This window comes from Dryas octopetala, chromosome 4 (genome assembly GCF_963921425.1).
Source record: "Dryas octopetala chromosome 4, drDryOcto1.1, whole genome shotgun sequence".
Classification (NCBI taxonomy): domain Eukaryota; kingdom Viridiplantae; phylum Streptophyta; class Magnoliopsida; order Rosales; family Rosaceae; genus Dryas; species Dryas octopetala.
Window position 1 is genome coordinate 17292593 of NC_141369.1, and position 14074 is coordinate 17306666.

At 34.2% G+C, this 14074-nt stretch overlaps 3 protein-coding genes across 8 annotated transcripts; 1 reads left to right on the forward strand and 2 right to left on the reverse strand.

The window, feature by feature from the left end:
- Positions 1-506: 506 nt before the first annotated feature.
- On the reverse strand, positions 507-5163 carry LOC147287483 (small ribosomal subunit protein uS3x-like). Of its 2 annotated transcripts, none has more exons than XM_086239445.1 (5): positions 5006-5163; positions 4834-4931; positions 4022-4193; positions 862-1132; positions 507-751 (listed from the first exon to the last, which is right to left on the reverse strand). In XM_086239445.1, exons 4-5 carry the CDS (start codon positions 949-951, stop codon positions 584-586), a joined length of 258 nt encoding a protein of 85 aa, XP_086095571.1. In that variant the 5' UTR covers positions 952-1132; positions 4022-4193; positions 4834-4931; positions 5006-5163; the 3' UTR covers positions 507-583. The 2 variants fall into 2 exon arrangements, with proteins under 2 accessions (XP_086095571.1, XP_086095572.1); XM_086239446.1 differs by having other exon boundaries at positions 5037-5131.
- A 948-nt stretch (positions 5164-6111) lies between these two features.
- On the forward strand, positions 6112-9444 carry LOC147287484 (NAD(P)-binding Rossmann-fold superfamily protein). Of its 4 annotated transcripts, none has more exons than XM_086240278.1 (9): positions 6112-6349; positions 6455-6541; positions 6639-6697; positions 7020-7115; positions 7261-7338; positions 7405-7467; positions 7553-7726; positions 8648-8743; positions 9251-9444. In XM_086240278.1, exons 1-9 carry the CDS (start codon positions 6163-6165, stop codon positions 9263-9265), a joined length of 855 nt encoding a protein of 284 aa, XP_086096404.1. In that variant the 5' UTR covers positions 6112-6162; the 3' UTR covers positions 9266-9444. The 4 variants fall into 4 exon arrangements, with proteins under 4 accessions (XP_086096404.1, XP_086096403.1, XP_086096402.1 ...); XM_086240277.1 differs by having other exon boundaries at positions 9268-9444; XM_086240276.1 differs by having other exon boundaries at positions 9285-9444.
- Positions 9445-10220: 776 nt separating this feature from the next.
- On the reverse strand, positions 10221-13070 carry ELF4-L4 (ELF4-like 4). 2 transcript variants are annotated; one of them, XM_086240168.1, is made up of 2 exons: positions 12826-13070; positions 10221-11798 (listed from the first exon to the last, which is right to left on the reverse strand). In XM_086240168.1, exon 2 carries the CDS (start codon positions 11769-11771, stop codon positions 11427-11429), a length of 345 nt encoding a protein of 114 aa, XP_086096294.1. In that variant the 5' UTR covers positions 11772-11798; positions 12826-13070; the 3' UTR covers positions 10221-11426. The 2 variants fall into 2 exon arrangements, with proteins under 2 accessions (XP_086096294.1, XP_086096295.1); XM_086240169.1 differs by lacking the exon at positions 12826-13070 and adding an exon at positions 11979-12195.
- Positions 13071-14074: the final 1004 nt, after the last annotated feature.

Consider the following 14074-nt stretch of genomic DNA (forward strand, 5'->3'; position numbering starts at 1 on the left):
ACAAAATCCCATGTTCTATTGGTACTAAAGGGCCTCTAAAATGTTTTGAACTCTTGTTCCTAACATTGCAAAGCTAAAACTAAAAAAATAGGTAAGAGAAAATTACAAATTTGATCTACTTATTTTATACTTAGTTTAATTTTAGTATATGATCTTTTTTCAAGTTCTATTTTGGTCCACTAATTGTTTCATTTGTTCAATAAAGATCCAGATTTCTGACTTTAAATCCTTTAGGTTGTAAGAGAATTGAGATTGAATAAAGTTTGAAAAATTGACAGTTTTGAATACCCTACTTTGGGGTCAATTATTTTGAATTTTAAAACTCTAATTTAAATGATCTTTATATGATTGTAAAATGGAGATGCATAGCTTTAAAACAAATATATATTTGCTAAATTTGAGTGAGATTTGATAGGGTAAAAGGAAGGCCAGATTTGAGAAAACAAATCTGAACCTTTATTGAACAAGTGGAATAATTAGTAGACTAAAACAAAACTTAAAAAAGATTGTGGACCAAAATTAAACTAAGTATAAAATAAGTTGACTAAATTTGTAATTTTCTCAAATAGGCAAATAAAGAAATCTAAGCAGCAACTACTGGTATTTTTGTTGCCACAACTGAGGGTCTGGTGTAGTTGTCTTCGTCTTTGGGTTGGTGGATGGTGACCAGATCAGGTAGGGGAGTTGTGGGGCCTTGCTTACCCTTGGGATCCCAATCGAGAATTATTTTGACTTTAATCCCAAGAACACCCTGAAAAATTGTAAAGGGAACATAATTTAAAGATAAGTAAAACACTCAGACAGGCTTTACACCTTACACTGCCTATTAATCTTAACCAGTGCCAGAATGACTGAGCTTACCTGTCTACGAAGCACATGCCGTACAGCAGAGTCGATATATTCATTAACAGGCTGACCGGAGGATATCATGTATCCGTCCTTGAACTTCATAGACTTGGCACGCTGAGCCCTGAGTTTGCCACTAACAATAACCTGCCTGGTGTAAAGTAGAAATTCTTTTTACGATGTTGGTGTGTACTATTAAGGTCAAGTGGAGAGAACAGCTTCTGTTTGCACCTCGCATCCCTTTGCTCCACTCTCCATGACAAATCAAAGAACACCATCCCATGCCCTAACAAAAAAGGAGGCCAAGGGGATGATTAATAAAAGTCGACAAACACCAATCCCAAGGTAATAACAGAGTTGTTTAAAGACATGTATTGACTATGGGAACCTGTCTACACGGCTGGTTTAGCAACATGCACATAACAGTAGGTTAAATGTAATACAGCCTATCATCCCAAAAGGAACAGTACTAATGTCATCGACAAATTCAGGATTAAAATTTACTTCAATTAGTCAAGCACTTTTACTACATTTAATTCCCTTGATCACACTGATGCTTAATGACTAGTATATTAGGTTTTGGATAAACAGGAATGTTATGAAATGTAGGAGTTCCCGAACTCCAAGAACTACTAACAGTTCAAAGAGACTAACAAAACTCCAAACATATGATGTATGCATTCTCGAGGATCCTCTTAGCCCATTATTGTAGGTAAAGGGAAATGTAAATGTAAATGTAAATGAATGCTAATAAAAATGTTATATTCTGAAAACAGTATTAGCCAAGTAATGCATTTCCTTTTACAAAAATTCACCTATACAAAGTATCTCAGAACCAATAGACATAGAGCAATGAAAAGACATTAACTGGTTAACAAGTGCTATCAAAATAGTTGGCTTGTCTTCTTTAGAAGATGGTAGGACAACTTGGTTAAGTGGATCATGGATGTAGACACTTAACTCAGATTAAAAAACTTATAATTAGCATGTAAAACATTTGTCACTATAAATTAAGGTTTGAAGACTACCAAGTAGCAATTCTGTTATAACTCAAAGTAAAGAGACTACTGTGAATGTGCACAAATGTGCAGGCATGTATCTGTGCATGTTTGAACGTATGTGTGGGGGGGTGGGGGTGTGTGTGTATCAGAGAGAGAGAGAGAGAGAGAGTCATTTCAATTCAGAAAACATATCATGCACTAGATCTTAAACATAAAGCATAAGATGTAATGAGATGTTGGAGACCAGAAACTCCAAGCACTATCATCCAAAAAGGAACAGTACTAATGTTATCGCTCAATAGAGGATTGAAATTTACTTCAACTAGTCAAACATTTTTACATTTAATTCCCTCATTCACACTGACATTCAATGACTTATGTTAAGTTAGGGTGGCATAGGAATGTTATGAAATGTAGGAGTTCCCGAACTCCAAGAACTATTTAATAGTTCAAAAAGACTAACAAAACTCCAATGCAATGTAAGCATTCTTGAGGATCCCTAAACCCATTATTGTAAGTAAAGGGAAATATAAATGAATGCTAATAAGATTGATATATACTAGAAACAGTACTAGTGTACTACTGTATTAGGCAACTAATGGATTTCCTTTTACAAAGAGTAACCTGATCCAAAACAGAACAGTACTAATGTTAACGCTCAATCAGGATTGAAATTTACTTCAATTAGTCAAACATTTTTACATTTAATTCCCTCATTCACACTGACATTCAATGACTATGTTAAGTTATGGGTGGCATAGGAATGTTATGAAATGTAGGAGTTCCCGAACTCCAAGAACTATTTAGTAGTTCAAAAAGACTAACAAAACTCTAATGCAATGTAAGCATTCTTGAGGATCCCTTAACCCATTATTGTAAGTAAAGGGAAATATAAATGAATGCTAATAAGATTGATATATACTAGAAACAGTACTAGTGTACTACTGTATTAGGCAACTAATGGATTTCCTTTTAAAAAGAGTAACCTGATCCAAAACAGAACAGTACTAATGTTAACGCTCAATCAGGATTGAAATTTACTTCAATTAGTCAAACATTTTTACATTTAATTCCCTCATTCACACTGACATTCAATGACTATGTTAAGTTATGGGTGGCATAGGAATGTTATGAAATGTAGGAGTTCCCGAACTCCAAGAACTATTTAGTAGTTCAAAAAGACTAACAAAACTCCAATTCAATGTAAGCATTCTTGAGAATCCTCTTAACCCATTATTGTGAGTAAAGAAAAATATAAATGAATGCTAATAAGATTTATACATACTAGAAATAATACTACTGTATTAGGCAACTAATGCATTTCCTTTTACAAAAACTAACCTATTTTAAAACAGAACAGTACTAATGTTATCGCTCAATCAGAATTGAAATTTACTTCAAATAGTCAAACATTTTTACTAGATTTAAATCCCTCAATCACAACGACATTTAATGACTGTTAAATTTGGGTGACATAAGAATGGTATAAAATGTAGGAGTTCCCGAACTCCAAGAACTATTTAATAGTTCAAAAAGACTAACAAAACTCCAATGCAATGTAAGCATTCTTGAGGACTCCCTAAGCCATTGTTGTGAGCAAAGGGAAAAATAAATGAATGCTAATAAGATTGATATAAACTTGAAACAGTACTACTGTATTAGGCAACTAATGCATTTCCTTTTACAAAGATTAACCTAATCCAAAACAGAACAGTACTAATGTTATCGCTCAATCAGGATTGAAATTTACTTCAATTCGACAAACATTTTTACATTTAATTCCCTCATTCACATTGACATTCAATGACTATGTTAAGTTATGGGTGACATATGAATGTTATGAAATGTAGGAGTTCCTGAACTCCAAGAACTATTTAGTAGTTCAAAAAGACTACTAAATAGCCAACACAGAGAAGGGGTGGGTGTGAGGGGATATCCACAATAACACTATTCATCTGCAACGCCTAAATTACTAAAAACAATGTCATGCCAATTTAAGGAGCAATAAACGAATATGTTTAAGATATTGAGCGGGTAACATCACATGAACGCATCCTAAGCTCCAAGCACTACTATCAACCTTACAAACTCCAGAAACTAAAATGTAAGCATTGTTGGCGATCCTCGTAACCCACAATCAATAGCAAATGAGATCTAGTAAGTTTTCAGCATACCTCCGGACAGCAAGCCCTCCTAGAAGCTTGTAACGCAAAGACTCTGCCTGAGCAATGGCACAAAGCCCTCAGTTGTTGACTTTCTCAGCTTAAAGCTCAACATTATTCTCGGGAATCTTAAAACGCTTCTGAACAACAGATGTCAGTTCCCTAATTCTTCTTCCCTTCTCACCTAAATCCATCAATAAATAGTGTAATCAGAAGATGCATGTTGCAAAATAAATCCCACGTAATAAGCTTAAATAAGGTAGCTTTTTCCTTCCCAAATTTCTCTAAAAGTGGAAGAAAGTCATGTGCGTACTGAATCTATTACATAATTCGTTGGTGCGCACCTGATTGAATCTATATATATATATATATATATATATATTGAATCCTCACATTCCTCCATTTTCTCCTCAATTGAGCAAAGAGATAAGGATTTAGTTTCATTGTTTTTTCAAAGTCATATACTCGACTGAACTATGCATCTCAGTAACTGAACTAACACTAACAGAGATACATATGATTCATCCAACAAGTTCATTCCTTTCTATCATTTTCCATTTCCAAACAACCAAACAGAGGTGTAAGAATCAATTATATACCTTGAAACATAAAAAGTCAACAATGAACAAAGACAGACACTAGAATTAGCCTCAATCTTCCATTTTCTAAAGACCTCACCAAAAAACTACTAAAAAATTACAAATTCCCAACTTCCAGCTAACTATGTAGTGTAAACCCTAACATTAAAAAGAAAGACCACAATTCTATGTTCCCTTTTCAATTTACTGGACTTCGCAGCAAACAAACATGATCTAAGTAATTACCGATAACTTTTTGAGTCCCTTTTCAACGCCAGAGTAGCCATCCTCTGCTAGCTCTCTGGTCAACACCTCGTTCAGCTGAACACTCCGTCAGCTACAAACTGTAATGCGAAAGAAATTAAATACCAAAATTTATTCTTTAAGAACAAAAAGTGAGGAACAACGCAATGTTTACATTAGGTCGTGTGTGGTCGGTGTGATAAGACCTTTCGCTTTTTGCTCATTTCAGTAGAGCCATGGTGTTGCCGCTTTCTGCCTCTGCTGCTGCTTGCTATATTTGCTATTTGGTTTACGATATAGAAAACCTAGAAAAGCTAGAGAAATAGGGTAGGGTGACGTGGACTGATGACATTTACAATAAACACATTGATTTTCAATTAAAAAAACCCGACGTGCTTCTAACTAAAGCACTTCAGTTACCAAGCAAAAATGCTTCTTAAAAAAGCACTTTCAAGCAAACCCACATAGAGTGATAATAATTCGTATTAGTGGGATAGTGTTGAACTTTGTGTCATTTCATCCGGTATTTTATGTCAAATACTAGTCAATTTTAATATTTGTTTAATTAATTATGTCGAAACACTCGAATACTCACACAAGTGGTTAATAATTGTATTATGTTCTAATTTAGTCTATGTATGGTATGAATTAAAAACTTAACTAGGTTTACTATATGTTTAAGTTTTTTTAATCTCTTATACCTAATCGGTTAATCTGTCTCCCAAAATTAACAGAAAGGCCATATCACTAGGTGAAGGGGAAGATGACTTTGACCCGTGAATGGACATATATACCCTTAGAAATGTGGCATTTATGTCAAATTGTTTGACGAAAATCAGCTTAGATATCTACTAAACATCAAATATAAGTTTGGATATTAAATTTGATCAAATAAAAGTTGAAATAGAAAGTTAACACACGAGTTAAAGTTTTGATAACAAAAGTGAAAAATAGTTTATTTCCATTTTAGATAAATTGAAGTTATCACTTATCCATCACTTGTAACATAAAAATATACTTAATCAATAATAGTAAAAAAAACAATAGAAAACATGTCAAGCAACTCAAACTCTATAACTTTGTATCGGGCTGAAAACGTGTTAGCAATTGTCAGATCGACACTTGAGATTAAACCTCAGAACGACATATCTTTTGATGAACAAGATAGCACGACATGTCGCCTGTTGATGTTGGAAGCGGGATTGGAAACGCGACTTTGACAGCGGTTTGTTGTCTACAGGAGCATTTATCTTATCCTCAATAGCATTAGGGGCAACTGAAAAAACCGTTGGATGAGGAGAGACACCGAACAACAACGTAAGGACACAACCAATGGCAAGTGTGCTTCCTTCATCAACAACTCTCTCTCTACTGACTTCACCCAAATTCCCTCATCAAAATCCATGCAGAGCATTACATTATAGCTCTTTCATCTTAAGCACCCAAAAGCGTGCTCTTGTTCATTGCTCAGCCAAGAAGAAAGTCAGCTTCACAGACCAAATTCTTGATTATATTGAGGGTAATCTTTGTTTTCATCTCTTAATTGGTTAAAGTAATGTTAAATTTTTTTATTTTGTTTGGACCATCTCTTTATGTATGAGTGAGTGTGTTTGATTGTGTGAAGGGGGTCCCAAGTTAAGGAAATGGTATGGGGCACCTGAACTTTTGCCTAAAGATGGATCCATTGCTGAAGATGAGGATGAATTCCCAGGTGGGTCTGATGGGCATAGCAATTCATGCATCATGCATGTTTATGTTGGTGCTGCATTTGGATTTTAAAAGGAGTACTCTGACATATTCTTATGCAGAAGGAGAAGAAATTAGAGATGCTGTTTTGGTAACTGATGGTGATAGCGAGATGGGTCAGGTGGGTTTTCCAGCATTGCTCATTTTTCTGATGTATAAACACATATATGTGTGTTTTATATTTATTTTTACTTTACTTTTGGTTCTTATTAATATTTAAGAGCATAATCATTTATCATGTATCTAGATATAATATATTTGAATTGGCAAATCCATACATATATGTATAGGCAAGGTTTCACAAAAGGAAAATTATATGCTTCGAGATAAATTCTCATCCTTAATATTTAATCAAGTTGCTTCTTGCTGTTGAGTGTTTATACCACTCTTGATTGGCTTAGTGGTAGATGGATTCTGAGCCTTGTGAAGTCTAGCCTATGTAGATGGTAATATTGTCATTGATTGTCAAAAGAGCTCGAGTAAAAGCACTGGTGAAGGATAAGCGGGTTGCACTTGAAGCATTTGGGACTTATGTTGAGGTGGGTGGGAAGTTGGGAACTAGTTTCTTTAAACTTACCTCTTTTAAGATGATCATATATATTCATTGTCAGTTGCTTCTCTCACATTTCTTTTCATGTTTGTCCTTCAAATATTGACTACATGGTGGTGGTTTTGTATGCAAAGTCAATGGTTGGAGATTCAAGGGACAAGCCATTCCTAAGGAGAGCTTTAAGAGGAGTTTGCACAGTTATATGCCCAAATGTATGCATATCTAGACCTGTCACTCAAGCATTTTAAATGTCTTTTAAATGTTCTCTTTTTTGTCAGGAAGGTTTCTTATCTACTGTTGGGAGCTTGAAAGGGGTGAAACATGTAATTCTCTTATCTCAGGTACCTCTCTCTCTCTCTCTGTGGAGAAACATCACCACTAGAAAAAGGAAATGTTTGTTAATGTGATTTAATAATAAGGTTGCAGTTGTCTGTTTACAAAGGTGCCAGTGGCATTCAAGCTCTCTTGAAAAACAATGCAAGAAAATTGGCCGAGCAAGATGAGTCGATAGTGGTGGCCTCAGGGATCCCTTACACCATCATCAGGGCTGGCTTGTTACAAAATTCTCCAGGTGGAACTCGAGGCTTTAGCTTTGAACAGGTATTATTAGATGCCAAATTGTTCTGCTTTTTTTTTTTTTTTTAATCATGGAGCCATGGGGGGAACTAATTGAACCTTTGGGGTTTAGTTTTGGGAGTAGAACCAAAAAAGAAAAGACAGATTTATGTGGAAAGGTGCATAATTCTTCATATCATTTGGAAAAATTCAAATGGGTATTTGCTCAATGTTTTATAGTCCTTGTACATTCCTATAATATCTTTTTGTACTATTTTATCCTTTGGACTGTTTGTATTATACTTTCTCCTGTTCTGCTGACATTATTAGGAAAATTAGTTTGTGGGAAATTGGTCTGCCTGTTTAAGTAATTGCAAGCAATCCTGTATGACTTCCAAATAGATCAGCCTGCAAATTCACTTATAGATAGGAGAAGAAAGTACACTGGTCATAGCACATTTTTAAAAGTAATGCAATTTTTTTTTTCTTGGTTTGGATTAATGAGAAAATTGATTAATCAAACAAAATAACAAAAGTAGCTGATACTAGAGACTTGCAGAAGAATCTGAAGAAAATAAAACACAAGACTAAGCAGGACCAGATCAACTAATAATAGTACTGGAAAACCCCACAAATCACATAAACCCCTATTCTCACTTGTATTCTTAGTCTCCCTATATGCTGAAATCTTAGATCTAACATCATCCATGATGGCCTTCAAAAGCTGCTCTGTAAAAACTCAGCCATTACAAATTCTGTAAATTCTCTCAAGCCACAGCTAACTGTAAGTCTGTAAGGTAATTTTTATTGACAATAAAAGGTTAGCTTAATATAAAATTATGGATAAAAGGAAATCTGTCTAGACAACTGGTGAGCAGACAGAGTATGGGTTTGTTCTGCTGAACTGATTTCTATAGCCAAGAGGCCCAAGACTACTAAACTCTCATATGATGTTCTTCATGACAGGGTAGTGCAGCAAAAGGAACTCTTAGCAAGGAGGATGCCGCCTTTATTTGTGTGGAAGCAGTTGATGCAGTCCCCCAGAGAGGATTCATATTTGAGGTAAATAAGCATACTCACACAAATGAATTGAATAAAATTCTCAATTTGATATAAATCCCACATATGCAATTCCATTTATATATCAATATCATCATGTCAATGTATGTTACATGAGCTGGGACTAATAAATCTGAGTACTGTCTCTAGATTTGTCCATAACTGATAATTTCTTAGCTGTAATTTCATGGAAGCAATTTTAGAGTTGTTTACCATTGTACATGATTGCTTCATACTTATTTGGCAAGAACACAACAAAATGGAGTCATTGCAGTGTAAAGATGTAAATAACAAGTTGAAACTTTAAAAGTAGTAACTATAAAATAAAACAGAATAAACTCGAAAAATACTAAATGGGCATGTTTCAAAAGTGATACTAGAGAATGGGATGATTTCTTATCTGTGAAACAGTTACTTGTTGTTTTCGCCAAAAAAAAAAAACAGTTGTTAATTTATTGTATGCATGTACTTTTTCTTCATTTTCCCTTGTTATGACTTTCTTGATAACAGAGTTACCAATGTTGAAGGCTTTGTGTGATAATAGGTGGTCAATGGAGATGACAAGGTTTCAGATTGGAAAGAGTATTTGAACAGATTGATGGAAAAATCAGAACAGCAATAATTGTTTATTTTCATTTTACATTCTATTAGTGTTTACTGTGTTCAAATGATGGAATGGTTATCAAGTTGTCTATTTTTTTTTTTTTTAATAACTGTTTATGCGGGTGTGTTTGACTTTAAATAATGGAATACTACTTTTGCGTGAGGAAAAAGAAACACACCCTTTATGTACGGACACAATCTTCCAGAACTTGATGTGAGCATACCACTATACCACTAATTAATCCTTTTTCAGAATCTCCTGAGATTCCCAAAATATAGTTTTTATTTTTTTTTTGGGGGGGGGGGGGGAGCTTCAAAAGTCAAATTTAAGTGTAAGAATAAGGAAATATTATTTACATTCCAAAAACAACTCTCTATGTGTGATGGTGTACTGTAGAGAAGTGCATGAAGTCATTTTGATGAGTGTAAAGTCTCTTCGAAACGTTTACTACTAATTGAACCATTCATAATTCATGCTTTGATTCAAGGAATCAATTATTTCAACCACATGGGGTCTTTCTGTTAGGTTGTGACTTGTGAGGGGCCTTGAATTTTTCTTTTGGTCAGGTAAATGGGCCGGTGTGCTCAAACAAGACTAAAATCATCACCATTAGGAGGAACATGAACCCCACAAGTATCTTCCTCAATAAAGCTATTCATGTCAGGAGACACAGTATAACAACAACAATGCATTTGGAAATCAGAGATTTTGCTGGCTTCATTTTCAGCAATATCAATGAATGCAGTGATGCTGATGCTAAAAGTGTTAAAAAACTGTGCCAGAAACTAGCTATATACAGCAATCATCCATATGGCCCTTGCAGAGAGAGGGGATTAAAGGGGAAGATACAAAGTTAAACCTTTAAAAAGGATGAGAGAATCAGTCAGAAAGAGACAATCTACTAAGCAAAGGATAACCAGAGTTTAACCAGTTCCATTCCACCTCAAAAGAATGAACTGGGCCCTACTCCTACTATTTGATCAACTTTCTGTCCCTTGAAGTGCTTTCCATAAAACTAAGCAACAAAACAAAGGTCAAAAGAACAATCATTTACTACATGAGTACATGAGATTCTAAATTGGTGGTGTTTGTCAACTTTGTCCCCAAAACCTTATATTTTCTATTTTTTTTATCCAAAGCTGCTTTCTCCAATTGTCACAAAGCATCTTAAACCCCAAAGCCCCAATAATGTCAAGAAGCATTCACAGAAGACTGAGAAGTGCAGGTTCTCACTTTCCCACATAGTAAAGAGTAATTGACCTCAAGGAATCATACACAGGAGCTTGTGAACACACAAAACTTGCTAACTGGGTGCTGAAAAACAGTATATACCAATCCTTCACTGTAATCCAGAACCAGGGGGGGGCACTATAACTCTATAAGCATTATCTTTTGACAAACATGGGAAAAGAATAAAGTGGGCGCATGAAAGTTCCTATAAAAAGCAGATAATATATCAGAAAATGATTAAGACCAATGAAAAAAAAAAAAAAGATAAGAACCAGATCAGATTTCAGCTTTTATGAGAGTCTAGAAGTAGAATATGAGTTATGAACTTCAAATTTCAAATTGATAGCTTTAAATTAAACAAGTTTGGGAAGATTAATTAATATCACCACACAAAGTGCAAACTCAAACATGGAAAGGTAAAGTAAAAAAAAGTAAAATATCCAACACTTTCTTTTGCTTTCCATTTTCTTTATTCTTCTACTTCCTAATTTGGATAAAGGCATATATTTCCAGCAGTTTTTTTATTTCTTTTGCATACATCTAGCACTAGGCAGCCAAAATCTGAAATTCTAAACAGAAAAGCATGCATCATATCAATGAGATAACAAAGCTACACAGATGGAGTAGATCCAGTTTTGAAACTGAAAACTACAGTGCTAAATTTTTATGGTGATATTTCATGAAAGTTTGTGCCAATGAATCCGTTGCACAAAGCCTCAAATAGATGTAATTGATACAAAAGAGTGACACAATCCCAACAAGTTCTTTCCCTCTGGCATCACAACTTTTTTCTTATTCAGTAATGGAAGACTGCAGGATCTATAATTATAACAAAGCCAAATTTTTGAACAATTACCCGGATCTAAGTCTCTTCTCACTAGATTTTCCATCAGATTTCAGAGTCCCACCTGATTCACCTTCTGATGAAGCTTCCATGGACCTGGAAAAAGAGCTGGAGAGATCAGCATAGAGATCTACCACCCTTCTAATGTTGTTGTTAAGCTCTCTAATTAAGCCAACATTCCGGCTGAGGTTATCCGGGATTTTGGACTCATGGTTTTGGTTAATCTCATTAATTAGCAGTCTGTTCTGATCCAAAATGTCTTGCACTTGTACAAAGCTCTTCTGAAATGTCTGCACAACCTTGCTATCTAGTTGGGTTCCATTTCCTATGCCTGTAAATATACCCCCTTCCATTCTAATTTGACTACAACAAAGTTTGTCCTGCATCAGAAACAGCATGTATGATGAAAATTGAAAAAGAACAAATCAAGCAACAAGCTTTACTAAAAGTGAAATCAAATGGGTGCCCATTAGTTTATTGGAACTCAAATTCAAAACACAAATGAAAGGCCATGACTGAATTAGCATGAAAGTGTAGGGTAAACAAGTGAAGTTTCAAACCTTAGTTTCCCAGTATCTGGAACCAGCGTATGGATGAGCCACAATTCAACTGTGCCCCAATCAAGAATTGAAGTAATTTTAAGTTTTGGAAAAAAAAAAAGGTGAATTTTGATTCCCAGAGAAAATAGAGGTGAATTTTTCTTCTGTTCTTCTCTTTTCCTCTGTGTTCTTTGGAACCAAAAACGAGGATAAATATATGTCTGCACCAGAGACAATTTAGTGAAAGGAACCTTTCCCTTCTGTACTCTCCAAGAAAATCTATTCAAAGTTTTGATTATGATTTTTAAGTGGAAAAGAATCTCAACAATTAGAGACCCTAGACACCCAGTCAATGCCAAAGAATAGTTCTTTCAGAAGAAAACAACAAAAAATAGTTAATAAAAACCAGATATAAGATTCTTTGATAAAAAAAAAAAAAAAAAAAAAACAGCTTTGCTTTGGTTCTGACTCTGCAGAAAACAAGAAATTAGGATTCCCAGAACTCTAAATAGCAATCTCCAATTGGAAAGAACCATATGTTGCCAAATTTGAGTTTCTAAAAGTTAGAACAAAACAGCCAGAGTTGACAGCACAGAGAGAGATTTTCCATAATTAAGGTACAAACAAAGAATCATAAGTTCATAACTAAAATGAAAATTAAAGCATACCCATGAACCCAGACAACCCAGAAACGTCTAGAAAGTGCCCAAGGAAATGAAACTCTAAATTTGTAAGCATTTTCTTTGGTCCTACTCCTAGCTTGAAGATATGAAACATGTTGGGAAAGATAGAGAGCCAATATTCTAGAGCAAAACAAAAAGGGAAACAAATTTGTCGAGAAAGTAAAGGAAAGGAATCGAATTTTTACTTATTTACGAAAGTAGCTGTTGTGCCGGCGGGTCAGAAATCATGAAAGAAACATAGAGCAGGATAGGAGATCTATCTCTGTACATGAGATTTGATTGACAGCCAGAGTTTCTCTCCCTCTCTCTCTGAGTCTCTGTCTCTCTTTCTCAGCTCCTCGTTTCCTTCACGTACCTTCTGCTTCAGTCATTCATTGTCTTCTGTGCGGGTGAGTGTGAGTATGTGACACTCCGTATCTCAGTGGACAAATAATACACACCACAATAGCACCAATGAAATCCAACACATAATTTATAGTACGAAAATAAACATTCATAATTCTTATTTCAATTTGGATAATAAACATTCTCTTATTTCAATTTGGGGATTTATAGCTTTAGTAGTACATAGCATCTATTAGTGAAAAGTGGAAACATATGGTTAAATTGTGTGGTTGATATAAGTCATGTGAATAAAATTATTCTCACATTAAAAATAGAGATAATTAGATTTAAGTCTTTTAAAAAAATAATTAGTAGATGAAGACTGGAGATGTTTTAAAATTTATAAGAAAATTCTTTTAATTTATAATAATTTATAAAAAAATTATTTTAATTCATAATAAAGTTTTTTTTATTTATAAGAAAATCCTTTTTAATTCATAATAAAGTTATTCTTTAATTTGAAGGGTATTTTTCCTTTTAGGGTGTAGAGTGGGCGTTGTAAAGGCTGCATATTAGGTTTTAACTCTGAGATTTTGGGCTTTATAGAGGCTGCATGTTAGAATTAAAACCTAACATAAAGCCGTCAAATAAAAAAAAATAAAAAGACTTAATTAAAAACTCTAAATCACTACCGATTTTAGTCTAAGAAAGATTCATAAAATAGATTAAACTATAAATCGTCCTTAAAAATATAATGTTAAAGGTGTTATATAATTTAAGTGACGCAACTATTTATAATATATAAGTTTTGTAATCCATTACTAATAACATTTTAGATCTTTTTTTTTTCGGCATGAACAATTTAGATATTTGAAATATCCAAACCAAAATGCTATATGCAGCTTGATGAGCCATTTGAACTAACTGTAAATCCCCTAAATCCAACCAAACTAAATGGTAATATTATCATATTTATTTCTTCCCATCCCTCATCCCTCATTCCCCCTTCATCTCAAGTTCAACCTCCCTCTAGACACTACATTCATCCTCTCTCTCTTTTTTTGCAACTACTCTCATATTCTTCTTTAAATTTTGTTCATATTTTTCTCT